The following is a 15614-nucleotide window of genomic DNA, read 5'->3' as shown; positions in this document are numbered from 1 at the left end:
GCTACCTGCTTTTAGTTCAGTTTTTCACTGAATTGTTTTTGGAATCAGAAGTAATCAATCCCTAGTCATTTATACCAGAAGAGATGATTAAGTAGGTGTCAGTAGTCTAAGGACTTCAAGACAGATACATTTGGCATAAAACTGACTTTCCTTAGTCTATTTAATAGTGATTTCATTTTGAAAGGTTTAGTCAATATAATTCTTTTTAGGAACACATTTCTTGGTAAAAGTTAATTAACCTTGTTCACTCTTAGCAATCAGTCCTCTTTATTGCAAACCATTTATTTTCAAACTGCCCCGGGGGCTAAGAACTAGGGTAAACTCAAAATAAATGGGAATCAGCATGGACTGCAGCCCTCACATGTGGCAAGCCACGGGCTGGGAGGTTTAAAGACATTTTCTCAATTAATCCCCACAGCAATCAGTAAGTTAGATGATCAGTATCATAGACCATTTCTAGATGAGGAAACCAAGTCATGTCAAATCAGCGATTCGATGAGATTTTTGACAGTTACATTAGAGTCAGGGTACGCCTATGCCAAGGTCATTTTATCATGAATCTATTTTTGATGTGACCATCTTCTCAGTTTCTTTCATGTTTTTGTTATAGAGAGTTAAATGGCATGCACACACACACTCCAGCTGCCAAAACCAGAGAGACACCTGGACAGAGATTCTAGGTGGCAGGTTACCCTTCTGATATTGGCATTCCCCACATGCAGAGGCCCATTCTTCGTAGGTCTTACAGAAGCTGCTTCACGCATCAGGTGTAAAGAACAAAGAGTTACCACAGGACTATCCTGTAACATGCCTAAATTATGGAAACTGACTGGAAGAATATCCAGGAAAATGTATCTGTATGATCACTCATTCAGACATGGCAGAGGGAAAATTACTGTCTTAGGAAATCCTTCCAAACATGGGAAATGATATGAGGAGGAGGTAGCCACAGTCGTGGTAAGTAGTCTCCAAAATTAACGCATGAAAGAAAACCTTGACTCTGGAAAACTTGAAAAAAGGACTATGTGGGGGCTGGAGCAATAGCGTAGCAGGTAGGGCGTTTGCCTTGTATGCAGCCGACCCGGGTTCAATTCCCAGCATCCCATATGGTCCCCAGAGCATGGCCTGAGTGCAGAGTCAGGAGTAACCCCTGAGCATCACCGGGTGTGACCCAAAAAGAAAAAAAAGGAATATGTAGCAAGGAGTATAGTCTAAACTTTGGCAATAGGAAAGGAAACAAAAGCAAATAAGCCCCTAAATCACTTATATCTTCTTTTTATAAAATCACCCACATTTTTTCACTAACATTTTGCTTGCTAATAAAACAATACTATTTGCTTTTAATAAATATAAAACTACATACACAAGCCTAATCAAACTAACACTGCATTTCAACACTTACAGGGTTTTGCTAAATAAAAGTGGTGTAACATTATTTTTTTTGGGGGGGGTGGGTCACATCCTGCAGGACTCAGGAGTTACTCCTAATTCAGTGCTCATTCCTGGTGGTATTTGGGGGTCATGTAGTGCTGGTGCCTTTGAGAAATCAAATTCTGGGCCCTTGAGATGTTTATCTTGCCCCTGCCATAAACTGTTAATAACTTGTTATGGTAGATATCAAAGACTTAGGGGGAGGTTCTCAAACCCCATCGCTGGGTCTGAGACATGGCGTGGTAAAAGAAATTACTATAGCAAAGAAAGTTTATTGGAGAGAGATAGTGCACTCTTTTGATTGACACAGTGGGACTTCCAGAGAAAGAGGTCTGTCTGGCAGTCTTAGGGAACACTTTCTTTCTTTTTTTTTTTTTTTGCTTTTTGGGTCACAACCAGCCAATGCTCAGGGGTTACTCCTGGCTCTGCACTCAGGAATCACTGCTGGCGGTGCTTGGAGGACCACATGGGATGCTGGGAATCGAACCCGGGTTGGCCACGTGCAAGGCAAACGCCCTTCTCGCAGTGCTATTATTGCTCTAGCCCCAGGGAACACTTTCTATAGCATAACTTTTGGGTGCTTCAGTGGGAAAATTCTTTTTTCTAAAGATTATTTAGTCCTGGGGACATGTACCAAATTTGGAGGGGGAGAAAGCACATTACATATAAATTATTCTAAGCCAATTGAATAAAAAAGTATAAGAAATACCTATGGTAATTCGGATCAACTACAAAATGTTCTGAGCCAATCATGTAACGGTAGCCTATTCTGGAAAGGAAGCAGCATGGTCAATTCTAAGAATTTGGCTAACAAAACCACAGAATGCATGTTTTGCTGGGCCAAACTGATAAGGTAGGGGTGCCTGCACCAGTTCTAGGAAGTCTGGGGCAGAACGGGGCAATGGTGAGGCCTCTGGTTACAGCTGATTATTTTAGCAAGAAGGGTCTCAGCCTGCAAGGCCTTTGAAATGGGGACTTCAGCTGCGAATTTTTTTTAGGGGGTATTTGCTGGAACACCTCAAATATTTATCAAATTTACAAGTTGGAGTGATACCACAGCAGGTAAGATGTTTGCCTTGCGCGTAGCCGACCCGGGTTTGATTCCTCTGCCCCTCTCAGAGAGCCCTGCAAGCTACTGAGAGTCTCTCACCTGCACAAGTTCCCTGTAATGTACTCAATATGCCAAAAACAGAAACAACATGTCTCACAATGGAGACGTTACTGGTGCCCGCTTGAGCGATGAGCAACGCAAGGACAGTGCTACAATGCAACAGGTTAATAAGATAATTTCCACAATTCAGACACTACAGTACAGTTCCCTGATCACAAAAGGACTCCCTAATTCTACCTCTTTGCGTTTGCCTCTCCCCACCAATTATTATTCTGTTCTCTAGCAGTAGATTATGTGATTTTTCAGATTCATTTCAATGGGGCTATGCTATCTTTGGAGATGGAATGCATTTCTATCTTATGGCTGCATCAGAACTTATTAATTTATGTATCCATTTCAGGGTATCTGAGTGGTTCCCAGTATTTTACCATTGCTATAATACTTTCATAAATAATTGTCTAGGTATTTATATGAACAAACATTTTAATTTTTTTAGGATAATTTCCAAGACTGTGAGTGCTGGGTCAGATGCGAAGAAATTGTCAAGATATGTTTGAGTGATAGGCATTAATATAAGAAAGATCTAGTTTTTCCGCATTCTCATCAACATTTGATATTGTCACAATTTAAAAAATTCAATGATTCAATTGTTTTATAGGGACAACTCACTGCTGCTACATTATGCAGTTCCAAAATGATTCATGATGTCCAACAGTATTTTTACTGTGCTTATTTCTATTCCATACATTTTCTTTAAGTATCTGTTTATATCTACGACCTGTTTTATACTTAAATATTCATTTTCTACTCCCGGGTTTTGAGCATTTTCTCGAAATTATGTTCTGAGATCCTATCACAAAAGAGACACAACTTTCAAGTAACGTTACTTTCGATCCAATCACGAACTGTCAACATTTCTCTATACATTTCCGATAGTTTTAAAGAGCATATTTTTGGGGCTTACATAAAGAATCATACTAAGTACTCACAAAGACCACCCACACAGAGGTTAGTTTCAGCCTTATTCTACAAGTTTGGTTTTCGTCCGTGAGTAACGGCCAACCCAGCTCCAGGGCCTGCACACGGCCAGGGAATCGCCAGCCTGGACCACGCATCAGCGCAGACGCAGTTCAGACGCGCCCTACCAGCCCCAAGCCGGCCGCGCCAGGTGCTGCCGAAGAAGAGGCGGTTTTTGTTCCTCCTTGGGTGCAAAATTTGCTGCTGTTATTCGCTACCAAGAAATTATCTTGGGTGGGGAATCCCATAAGTTATAAAGAAAAGTTTTTACCTCGTCTGAAGAAGTAAAAGGGAAGAAGCTCCCGCGTCAGCCCGTTTTAAGTCTCAGCTGTCCTGCGCGCGGACGCCTGGAGTTAGCAAACTCTCATTTTCCACCTTTGCTGTGCTCTAAAAACTGGAGTGGCCCGTGACACATACCAAATGCTGGTTCATTGTTTCAAGACTCTGGGCTTTAAGAAAATGCCAAACATTTGCGTTTGATGAGCGGAACATTTGGGCCACAGAGCCGCACTGAGGCCTTTGAGCACCTAGATTAGATCAGTAGCTTTGTTGGGTCTTTGTGCATGTGCCAGTTTCCCCAAAGAACTGAGACTCTAGATTCTACCTCTGGTGTCTACCTCTGATGTCAGTCTGAAGTGTGAACCCAAAAGGCCGAGGCGAGCGTGCCTCCAGCTAATCAGGAAAGACAGCGATGCAACAACGTGCAAAACCCACCATCAGGCACCCAGTACCAAAGGTAAGATGTGCGTGAATCTCTGGCAGAGATAGGTCCCTTTTTTCCATTTGGGTGAGGTATTGACTCCCTGGGGATGATGCCAGCTCAGTTTCATTCAAACCAGCTCCTAATGTCTCAGAATCTTCAATGGTACATGCACTGTTCTTGGGAAATTGGAGGTGTTTTGACTGGATAGCAAATTGAAAGAGATGTCCTTTGCCTAAAAGCTAAAAGTGGAAATTAAATCTTAGTCTTGATTTGTAATCGCAAGTATTGTTGATCTGGATTTTTTTCCTTAGGAGGAGTTTTAGCACTTTTTAAAGCATCATATATATATACACACATGAAAATATATGTGTGCATATACATGGAAAGATATGTGTATATGAATATACAGACTAATCTAATTGATCCTATTTTTGAAATATGATTACCCATTTAAACATAGAGGCATCAAATATTGTGGGGTTTGTGTTGCAGCTTGTTGAAGGCAGAAAAATTTTTTTATCTTGGAGGTGTTATTTTATTGGGCACTAATGAATAATATGCTATGAACTGGAAATGGAGAATGGATTGCTTACAGCATGCATTTGTGCAGGTTTGCGTATAATTCTTTTCATATAGATCCGTTTGTTTGGTTTTCTGTTGAGATGAGTTTTTTTTTTTAAAGTGACTGCACACTCTGCAATTCTGTCTACATTCTTCATTCTGACAAACTGTGTTTGTTTTAAACTGGTCTAGCTCAACATGTTTAAGAAGTGTTAGGAAAACCATTTTTAGTGTCATCTTTCTGATTTTGTTTAGGTTGCTATTACTAACTAGAAAATGTGAATGCCATATTTCTAAAAGAAGAAAGACAATGCAGAGCATTTATCTTTCATTTAAATTATACAATTCTTTACTAAAAATGTGCATGTGAAAAGGACATTGACATTGTTTTAGCCATAAGCTATGTTCCTCATATTTAAAAATGCTGCACTTCAACTTAGCCTAATTAAATATAAATGACAAGATTTGTCTTTAAGGCTATTTATCTTTAAGGCCTGATCAGCTGTTTCATTAAAAAAAACTGTTTCTCATTATTTAGAAAGTGAACCTCATGGGAAGGGGGGCATTTCGGTCCGCCCTTCACGCCCTACCGAGGTCACCAGTTGCCCCCCTATGAGCGGCTCTCCAGCACGGCCACAGCCCCAGAAGCACAAGGACTTAATGCAGAACCCAGCAGCTTGGAGCAGAAAAGTGAAAGGACTATGCGTTAATCCAGGCCATCATGTCTGCCCAGAGGGGAAAGGGTGTTGGTCCCTTCCTCCCTCCTCCCTCTGGAAAGAAAGATGGCGGCCACATGGGAGCCTTGTGGACAGCAGGTATGAGCCGGGGATGTGGGGGCGACTAAAACCTCATGGGAAGGGGGGCATTCCGGTCCGTCCTTCACGCCCTACCGAGGTCACCAGTTGCCCCCCACGAGCGGCTCTCCAGCACGGCCACGGCCCCAGAAGCACAAGGACTTAATGCAGAACCCGGCAGCTTGGAGCAGAAAAGTGAATGGACTATGCGTTAATCCAGGCCATCAGGTCTGTCCAGAGGGGAAAGGGTGTTGCCCCAGTCGCCTTCTCCTCTCTGGAAAGAAAGATGGCGGCCGCATGGGAGCCTTGTGGACAGCAGGTATGAGCCGGGGTAGTGGGGGCGACTAAAACCTCATGGGAAGGGGGGCGTTTCGGTCCGCCCTTCACGCCCTACCGAGGCCACCAGTTGCCCCCCCCACTAGCGGCTCTCCAGCACGGCCACGTCTCCAGTGCACAGAAACCAATTTCTTAACTATCTGACTTTCAGTAGAAATACTTCCAGGGTCAATAGGTAAAAGAGCAGAAATCCAAAACCAACATTTAATTCTTGAACCCAGCTGTAGAAAGCAAATCACTTCACAATGTTTTTTCAGCATGTCTGATTTGGGGGGGGGGGGTAAACTCTAAATAATAGTGGTGAATCTTTTATTGAAACAATGAATCTAATCAAAGCAGATAGAGTGTTAACTAGAATTCATCTGCCCCACAGGGACTGGGAGGGGTGGGGGGTGGGGTTTTATTGGGGTTCTTCATGGTAAAAAATAAGTTTTGGTAAAGGGAAATGTGTTTGATATTTGCATGACTGAGACCTAAACCTGAAAGCTTTGTAACCTTTCCCACGGTGATTCAATAAAGAAATAAAAAAAAAAAGAAAGTGAAAAAAAGACAAAAGCAAGGCAGTTTAAAGGTAGGAAAGGGCATGGGAAAGAGTAGGAATATGGAATTGTATTTTGGCCATTCTTATAGGTAAAGGTAAATAGGTAAAGGCCCTCCTGTTGATCGTCGATTTGCTCGAGCGGGCCCAGTAACGTCTCCATTGGAGACTTTGTTGTTACTGTGTCTGGCATATCGAATACTCTCGGTAGCTTGCTGGGCTCTCCGAGAGGGGCGGAGGAATCGAACTCGGGTCGGCCATGTTGGCCGCTTGTAAGGCGAACGCCCTACCGCTGTGCTATCGCTCCAGCCCTAATTATAAGGCTAATTATAAGGCCATTCTTATAATTAGCCATTTAATTCTTCATTGATATCTAACCCACTGTATCTTTGTGGCACATACATAAAATGAGAAGGAAAACAATAACTTTCTAAAAAGTTGTTATGAACATTGAATGGATAAATGTGTGTGGGAACATCTCATAAAAAAAACCATACCCACTACTTGTATGAAAACAGACTGGGTACGAGGCCATTCAAAAACACTGTGTAAGGCAGAGGAGATGCTGCCGCGATTCCCCAGCCCTCAAGGAGAAGCACGGAGGCCATCTCTTCATCGGCTCCTGCTTGGCTTGCTCCTGGCAATACCTGTGCTGCTTGAGTGCCACTTCCACTAACAGCTCCTGAGCACTTGCTCATAAGTCCTAGGAAAGCCATCTTCCTCCCCAGCCCAGTGAAGCCATCCTCCCCAAGGCATCAGTTGATCCCCTCGCTGGTTAGTGAATTTTTTCTCAGGAAATTCTCTGTTCTTCTTCAGAATTGCCCAGAGCTCTTGGATTTCAGCAACACTTCTTCCCCACACCCAATGACTACCACAAGCCAGAACTGGCCTTTTTCATACCAAAACACAAAATATAAACCTAGGAGATTCCTTCCCCCATCCCACCCTTACTGCGTGCCACTATTTGCTATCCAAAGCACAGCCAGTCTTCTTTACCATATAACCATAATCAAGTGCCTTGCCAAATGGAAACAAACTCCAAGTATAAGGGGAAAAATCCTGCCATTGCAGTTTATCATCTGACTTGGCAGTACCAAGATGAATCATAGAGGACCTACCTCCTCCTAACTCACTACTCGCTCTCCCCCAGCCCTGTCAATCCCAAGAATTAGATGTATCAGTCTTTATCATATTCTAAAAGAGAAAGCATAGTAATTGACATTTGAAGGGTTCTCTGGGGGGGGGGGTATATCATTTACTTTCAATTGTTGCTTTTTCTGGAAGTGACCTAAATTCCAGAAAAACTGTCAGGAGATTGTACAATGGGTAACGCGCTTGCCTTGTACACAGTCAACCCAAGTTCTGTCCTAGGCATCACATATGATTCCCTAAGCACCAAGAAGAGTGAACCCTGGGCACAGACTCAGAAGTAGCTCTGAGCACCACCAGGTATGCCCCCCCAAATTAAAACAAAAACAAAACAAAGGGACTATGCACAGATGGCTTCACATATCAGGCCTATTTCAGACAAATAATTCTATGTAACTTCATAATTACATTTCTTCTGTTTGTTGAACATATATATATAAATTTTCTTCAATCTTGATGACAACCATTGTCTTAAATAATAGAATGGGGACATGAAGTTTCCTAAGGGGCAAATGACTTTCTTCTGTTAGTACAGGGGAAACCAGAATTCTAACACAGAATTCTAAGCCTGATCTTTTGACCAAAGATTTTGAAGATATATAATACATAGTATGTAAGGTGTGTACAAATCATACTTTAAAAGGAATATATATATTATTATTTTTTTAGAACACCAGTGACTTGAAAGGAGACCTACCAGTCAGTACCCAGATGAAAGCTTAATTGTGGTGACTTTTCCTTCCTTATTTGGCATTGCGCCTCTTTTCATAATGGTTCCTTATCACAAAACACAAAGGACCTGACTTGTGCTAGAGTCAGGAACATCTGTCTCCAGGTACACAATTACACTCTCTCCCCAGCTCTGTAAATATTTATGTTTACCTTAATATTTCACATGACCTATAATTTGCCTCTGGGTAAACTCTCTTTTTATGGCCAAGTAGTTAACTGTATCATATGTGAGTGATACAAGTAATTGAATACATTAGGATCAACATGGAAGGAGCCGAGTTCCTTAGCTTGTGAACATAAGGGGTCAGGGACCAAAATCTCATTTCCTTTCACAGCATCAATCTGAACAGCGTGTGAAGTCTTTTTGAGAGGCATGAAAGCTGGACGTATTTTTATATCCACCTTACCCTGTTTGGGTGAGAAAGCCCATAGCAAATGACTTTAATAACAAAAATATGAAATATGATAAACTTTTATTAAGGGTTTGGAGACTTCCAAGCAGTGCTCAGGGGACTTAGGGGACTTAGGGGTCACTCCCAGCAATACTTAACTAGCTGGGCCTCGCGGTTCAAGGCTGGGCCTACAGGATGCATAACTCTGCTGCCAGGATGTATTAGGGCCACTCTGGTAGTACTTGGGGACCTTCAAGGACACACCTGAAAACGCTTAGGGTGACTTTAGAAACAGCGCAGAGTCTCCTGCCCCCGCGCCTGGCTGTCCTCGCCGGGGCCCCTTGGGAAGAGCGGGTTGAGTTTGCTTCCCCGCTCTGACCAGGGCTCCGACAGCCGAAGGCCTCCAGAACCAGCCACCACCATGCTGAGACCACTCTCCACATGCATGAAGGTACCGGCAGAGGAACAAAGGCATGCAGGTCCCGGGGCTGAGATCTCCAAGCCTGCTCGGATCGGGGCTGAGCATCCTCCACCCAGATCCTCCAAATTCCAGTAGGCAGGGGTCACACCGACCAACTGGCCCCCTGGTGTCGTGTAATCCCATCAACGGCCAAGACTCAGAGACTATAAAACCCAGCTCCCAGAAGCGGGAGACATCTTATTATCTCATTCCTACTTTGGACAAACTGGCAGGCTACCGAATGTAACCTGCCCACACGGCAGAGTCTGGCAAACTCCCCATGGAGTACCCAATATGCCAAATACCAGTAACAATGATGGGTCTCATTCTCCTAACCCTGAAAGAGCCTTGAATATGGCACTTTTTAAAAAATCTCAGGGCTAGGACGAAGGAGACGTTACTGGGGCCTACTCGAGGCAATCGACGAACGACAGGATGGTCGTGATCGTGATCGTGACTTTTACAAGACACCCTAGCTCTAATTTTTTCTAATCACACTCATACACACAAACACACACATATAATCTGTATGACTTATGGCGAAGCTGCAGTTTTAAAGGGAGCCCACCCTTCATGGGTTTATTTGTTCCATAAATAAACATTTATGAATAAAATATTTCATAAACAAAATAAACATATAAAGTTGTTCAGAATAATTCATTACATTTAATATTCAAACACCAATCTCACCACCATTGCACCTTCCCATCACCATATTTTGAATGGAGGGCGCCTTGTTAAGATGAACCAGATGGATCCGGTATCTAACAATAATCTGACCCCTGTGCCACCAGGTTAGGAAAACATGTAATTTTTGGAGAATATACAATGCAACCTCTGTTTTTTTCTCAGTACTTCTTCAAGAGAAATGATGACTCTATTTCCTAATGAAACCAGTGGGATATTACATTGATTCTGTATTGTGTCAGCTTGATGAGATAAGAGAGTTAGGTTATGCACATTTCACAATATGACATGGTTATGGAATTTGATTTAAATATATAGGTATTACAGGTAAGGCTTGAACACTGAATCCTAGTAACTTTATTACTCTCATTATTCTCAATTATTTAAGATATTTTTGTTATTGTTTTTGGGTCACCATGCAGAAGTTGCCAGGTCTAACTCCTGGCTCTGTACTCAGGGATCACTCCTGGCTCTGAGCTCAGGAATCACTCCTGACTCTGTGCTCAGGGATCACTACTGCTCAGGGGATCAAACTGGCATCAGCGATGTGCAAGGTGAGGTCTTAGCCCTTGTGCTATCTCTCTGGTCCTTAATAAATTCCTTGATGTTTAAATATGCACATCTGTCTTATGGGGAAATAACACAAGAACTCATTAATTAATAAAGAACGTTTCTTTTAAAAAAATTATTGGCCAATCTGGAATTCTCATTGACTTTGCTTCACACTTCTTTGTCGGTCTAAGTTACAAGGCACCTGAGGAGACAATGGTATTTGTGTGGTGCGGTAATTAAATATGACATAGCCAGGAAATAAAAAACAATATTTTAGAGACTTTTAGTAGATGCTTTCCATACTTAATCCTCTTTTTAATAGTATAGTGATATGCCATCTATTGTAAATATTAACAGTTCTTCAGCTTTATATATAGAAAAGGAACCTATCAGAGCTCTGATCTTATAACCAATATTTAATGTAGTACTTTGTGATTTTTGCTGGGATTGATTATTTCTTCTAGTAACATTTGCTATTATTAATGACTTAAAAATATATATCCTGAAAAATTGTAATTGAAACACATAGACACACAAAAGACACTCTGAAATTTTCTTTAAATCTGTACTTTAGCATACTCATACATTGTAGTAATTAATAGGGCACTGAGATACTAAAGATATATATTTTCTGAAAGATTACACAAGATCTAGTATAATTTTAAAATTATACTTATTTTAATATATCCAATTTCATTGTGATTTTATTAACTGAAATGGCAAACTTAGTTAATTCTATTATTTAGAATGTTTAAATAACCCATTATTAACTTTTTTTTCTGGATTTTTTTTTTTGGTCCTGTGGAGTAAAGGACATGGAATAACAATAAATAGAGCATGATTGGGTTCTAACCTTGGGAGAATTCAAGATCAGCTTTTTATGGGAGAATTTCCTAGGCAAGACTAGTCACTTTTCTCAGGGTTCACCCCACTTATTTGTAAAATTAAGAGCTCAGACTGGAGTAAAGATTTTATGGCTGTCAGTGTTTCTCAACTGGGGGCACAGGATTTTCCAAGGGGGGCACAGGTGAAGTTGTGTAAATGGGGATGATACAAGAAAGCCAACCTGTAGGATGGGGCTGGGCAGGAAGGAAACAAGGTCAGGAGTGGGAAAAGCTGAAAAACGGTTGAGAAACACTTGTCAGGGCAATTGAGTTATTATACTACTATTGCTAAAGTTATTACAGAAATACCAATGATGCAGTATTCTTGAAAATCACACCATATTCTTGGTGTTTGAAAGACCAAAAAGAACACATTTAGCAATAATTGAATGAGTTTCTTTCATGTGCTTATTACTGATTCAGTCTGACCTCCATTAATTGCTTAATGATGGCTTTAATTTTGTTTGAGTTTAGGATTTCAAATAAAATACAGTACACATGCTTGCATTCAAATGTTTAACATTCAAAGTATTTAGAATATTCTTGCATTAAAAATATCATCTTTTGGTTTGAAATTTAGATATAAGTTGGTATCCTGTATTTTTATTTGTTAAATCTTTAAACATTATGGTTTGGGAAAGGTCCAAAGAGGTAAGAAAAACTGGAAGGAAGGAGAGTGAACAAAGCCATTTTATAATATCCAATATTGAATTTACTATAATAAAGGAGAAATGATAAATTAGACAAGTTACATTTCCCAAAGCATATTTGGTTAGACCAACTATAATTGAGCGTCTGTTAATAAAAAAAAAGAGAATAGTCCTCTTTTTATTTAAAAAGTGGTCAGCTGAGGCAATATTTTACATTTTAGTCTTTTCTTAAAAAGTTATACTGGGAAAGATAGTACAACAGGTAGGGCGCTTGTTTTGATATGTAGCCCACCTGGGCATGATCCCAAGAATCTGTATGGTCCCTTGAGCATGCTAGGAGTGATCCCTGAATGCAGAGCCAGGAGTAAGCCTTGATCACCACTGCGTGTGGCCCCCAACAGTACTTTTTTTTCCCAAGCCAAACTGTATCCAGCTTTATTAAAGATACTTTTTATAAACAATCATGGTATTTCAGGCAGGACATGGGCAGACAATCGTTAACAGTATACAATAACTCTCAAACTCCCTTCTTCAATGGACTACCAAAATCAGAAAGCCACTATAAAACCCAATGACATCTTCATTTGATGCTCTGAACAGTGAAAGTTTAGAGTGAGGGTTGACATTTCACATTTAGTATGTTGTTTAACAACTTTTCACAAGCTGACCCTGACTTTCAAGAAATGAAAAAAAAAATGGCAGAATGATCAATCTGAAGAGCCACAATCTAAAAAAGGAACCGTTCTTTTGAGGGCTGCCGTCTCAGTTGGGGCACTGCAAAGTCCAGATGGCCTGACCTCCTGGTAACCACTTTTTGGGAGTCCAGGCTTAACAGGTCTCTCTGGGGTTAAGGGAGTCAAGTCTATGCCGAAGGCAGAGAGAGAGAGACAGGGCACAGAAACACATTTTAGTTTTTATCCACCACAAGGTGTTGGGTGCCAGGGTGGCTACTGTGTCAAGTCAAGGAATCCCTCCTCTTGGAAATCAAGAGGAAGTCTCTCAAAACTAGTGGGGGAAAAGTTGTTTTTCCCCATGGTGATCCAGTTTTGGAGACCATCTATTAGTGACCTATGCCCTTCCCCCCAAACAACAATGAAGTGTTCTGTGTGCTAACAACATAGCTTTAAAAAAGAAAAAAGAAAAAAAAGTAAAACAAAATTCTGCATTTTTATAAAACTTGATAAAAAACAGTATTTCCAATTGTACAGTCACCAGAAGTACACAGTTATCAAAAAACGCACACACGTCACTTGGCATCTCCAGCACCTTCAGCTTTCTGTGCCTGGTCTGTTTTGGCATCTCCATTTTCCGCGGGGTTATTTCCATCCTTGCCAGCATCAGCCTTCCGCTTTTTCCCTTTGAGTACCTTCTCTCCCTTCTTGGCAGGGGCCTTTCTAGGCCTGGGCTCTGACTTTGGAGGAGCAGGTTTAGCTGATGACCTTGCAGATCTTCTCTGTGGTTCATCCTTCACCTTGGCTCTATCTCCTTCAGCATCCCCTTCAGCCTTTCTCTTGGGCATGGTGGCGACCGCAGCGGGACATGGGCGCTGGACGCGGGGTGCGGGCTTTGGTCGGTCCAGGGGTCGTTCTCGCCTCTTCTTCTTCACACTGCTCCCCAACAGTACTTTTCATGGCAAGACTTCTGAGAGCAGTTATATGTGGAAATTAAGAAAAAGAGGGAAATAAAGTATGTTGAACTACTAATGTCTATTTGACCAGGGAGCTTTCTGTGATCTTAGAATATCAAAAATCCAATGTTTCATGTTGTAAACTTTATGAATTTAGAGTCACTGTCACTGTCACTGTCCTCCTGTTGTTCACCGATTTGCTTGAGCTGGCCCAGTAATGTCTCCATTTTGAGACTTGTTGTTACTGTGTTTGACATATCGAATACATCACGGGTAGCTTGCCAGGCTTTGCCATCCGGGCGGGATACTCTTGGTAGCTTGCCAGGTTCTCTAAGGGGGGGGGGGGGGGACGGAGGAATCGAACCCGGCTCGGCTGGGCTGGCTGCATGCAAGGCAAACACCCTACAGCTGTGCTATAACTCCAAAACAGTGTGTGAATGGTATAGTATTTTTTATTTTGTTTTATGATCAAACTGACAGGGCTTAGGGTTTATTCTTGGCGGGTTTGGGTAACCATATAGGGTGCACAACATTGGTATTATGCAAGGCAAGCATGCTACATGCTGTACTATCTTTCTGGTCCCAGAATCAGCCATTTTTAAATACTAATCAAGAAGGCTTCCCTTTAATGGGCATACATGTGGGTCATCGTGATCAGTTATTCAAGGGGTAGCTGTCCTGGTTACCCCCTGGTTACAGATGATCTCCAACTATCATTACATAGCACCAGTACATTCATTTAGATGGCCAGTTCAATGTACTAGTTATGCTGTCTTAAAATATTGGAACTGGTTCAGATAACCTCATAGCAGCTGACCCAATATTAGAGAACATCTTTTTAGTCTAAGTTTGTGATCTTTAACTTGTTATGGTAGGTATTCAGAAGAGACTGTGTCTGCAAAGGAAACAGGAAGTCGCAGTTGTATACTGCTTGAAAAAGAATTTTACTGCTTTAAAAAAGTCTTCTGTCCCCGCACCTGACTGTCCTCGCTCGCCGGGACCCCTTGGAGGGGAGCGGGTTGAGCTTTCCTCCCCGCCACGACCAGGGCTCCGGCAGCCAAAGACCTCCAGGACCAGCCACCACCATGCTGAGACCACTCTCCGCACACATGAAGGTACTGGCAGAGGGACAAAGTCACGCGGGTTCCGGGGCCGAGATCTCCAAGCCTACTAGGATTGGAGTCGAGCATCCTCCACCCAGATCCTCCAAATTCCAGTAGGCGGGGGTCACACCCACCAACTGGCCCCCTGGCGTCGTGTAATCCCATCAGCGGCCAAGACTCAGAGACTATAAAAACCAGCTCCCGGAAGAGAATAGTGCAGTCTTCTGCCCCTGCGCCTGACTGTCCTCTCTCGCTGGGACCTTTTGGAGGGGCGCGGGTTCAGCTTTCCTTCCCGCCCCGACCAGGGCTCCGGCATCTTATTATGACATCTTATTCCTACTTTGGACAAACTGACAGGCTACCGAATGTAGCCTGCCCACACGGCAGAGTCTGGCAAACTCCCCGTGGCGTACCCAATATGCCAAATACCAGTGACAATAATGGGTCTCATTCTCCTAAAGAGCCTTGAATATAATCTCAGGGCTAGGATGAAGGAGACGTTACTGGGGCCTGCTCGAGGCAATCGACGAATAATAGGATGATTTGTGATTCTGTGATTTTTGTGAAAAATGTAATATCATAAACAACAAGGTATTTTCTTGTATTTTGTTTTACTTTGGAGGGCATGCCTGGTGATGCTCAGGGATTAGTCCTTACTCTACACTCAAGATTTACTCCTGGTGGGGCTTGAGGGACCATACGGGGTGCCAGTGATTGAACCCAGGTTGGCTGCGAGCAAGGCAAGTGCTCTACCCACTGTACTCTCTCTCCAACCCCATGATGATGTGTTTTTAATTAAAATTTTTAAAAGGTAAAGGTAAAGGCCCTCCTGTTGCTCATCGATTTGCTCGAGTGGGCCCAGTAACGTCTCCATTGGAGACTTTGTT

The 15614-nt window shown here is 42.2% G+C and overlaps 1 protein-coding gene across 1 annotated transcript; it reads right to left on the bottom strand.

The window, feature by feature from the left end:
* Positions 1–12416: 12416 nt before the first annotated feature.
* Positions 12417–13583, bottom strand: LOC130017234 (non-histone chromosomal protein HMG-17-like). The gene has a single exon (XM_056107945.1). The coding sequence runs from the start codon at positions 13514–13516 to the stop codon at positions 13244–13246; it is 273 nt and encodes a 90-aa protein (XP_055963920.1). The 5' UTR covers positions 13517–13583; the 3' UTR covers positions 12417–13243.
* Between the last annotated feature and the right edge of the window lie 2031 nt (positions 13584–15614).

This window comes from Sorex fumeus, unplaced genomic scaffold (assembly GCF_029834395.1).
Source record: "Sorex fumeus unplaced genomic scaffold, SorFum_2.1 ptg000183l, whole genome shotgun sequence".
In the NCBI taxonomy this organism is placed as follows: Eukaryota; Metazoa; Chordata; class Mammalia; order Eulipotyphla; family Soricidae; genus Sorex; species Sorex fumeus.
This window is presented reverse-complemented; position numbering and strand designations above follow the sequence as displayed.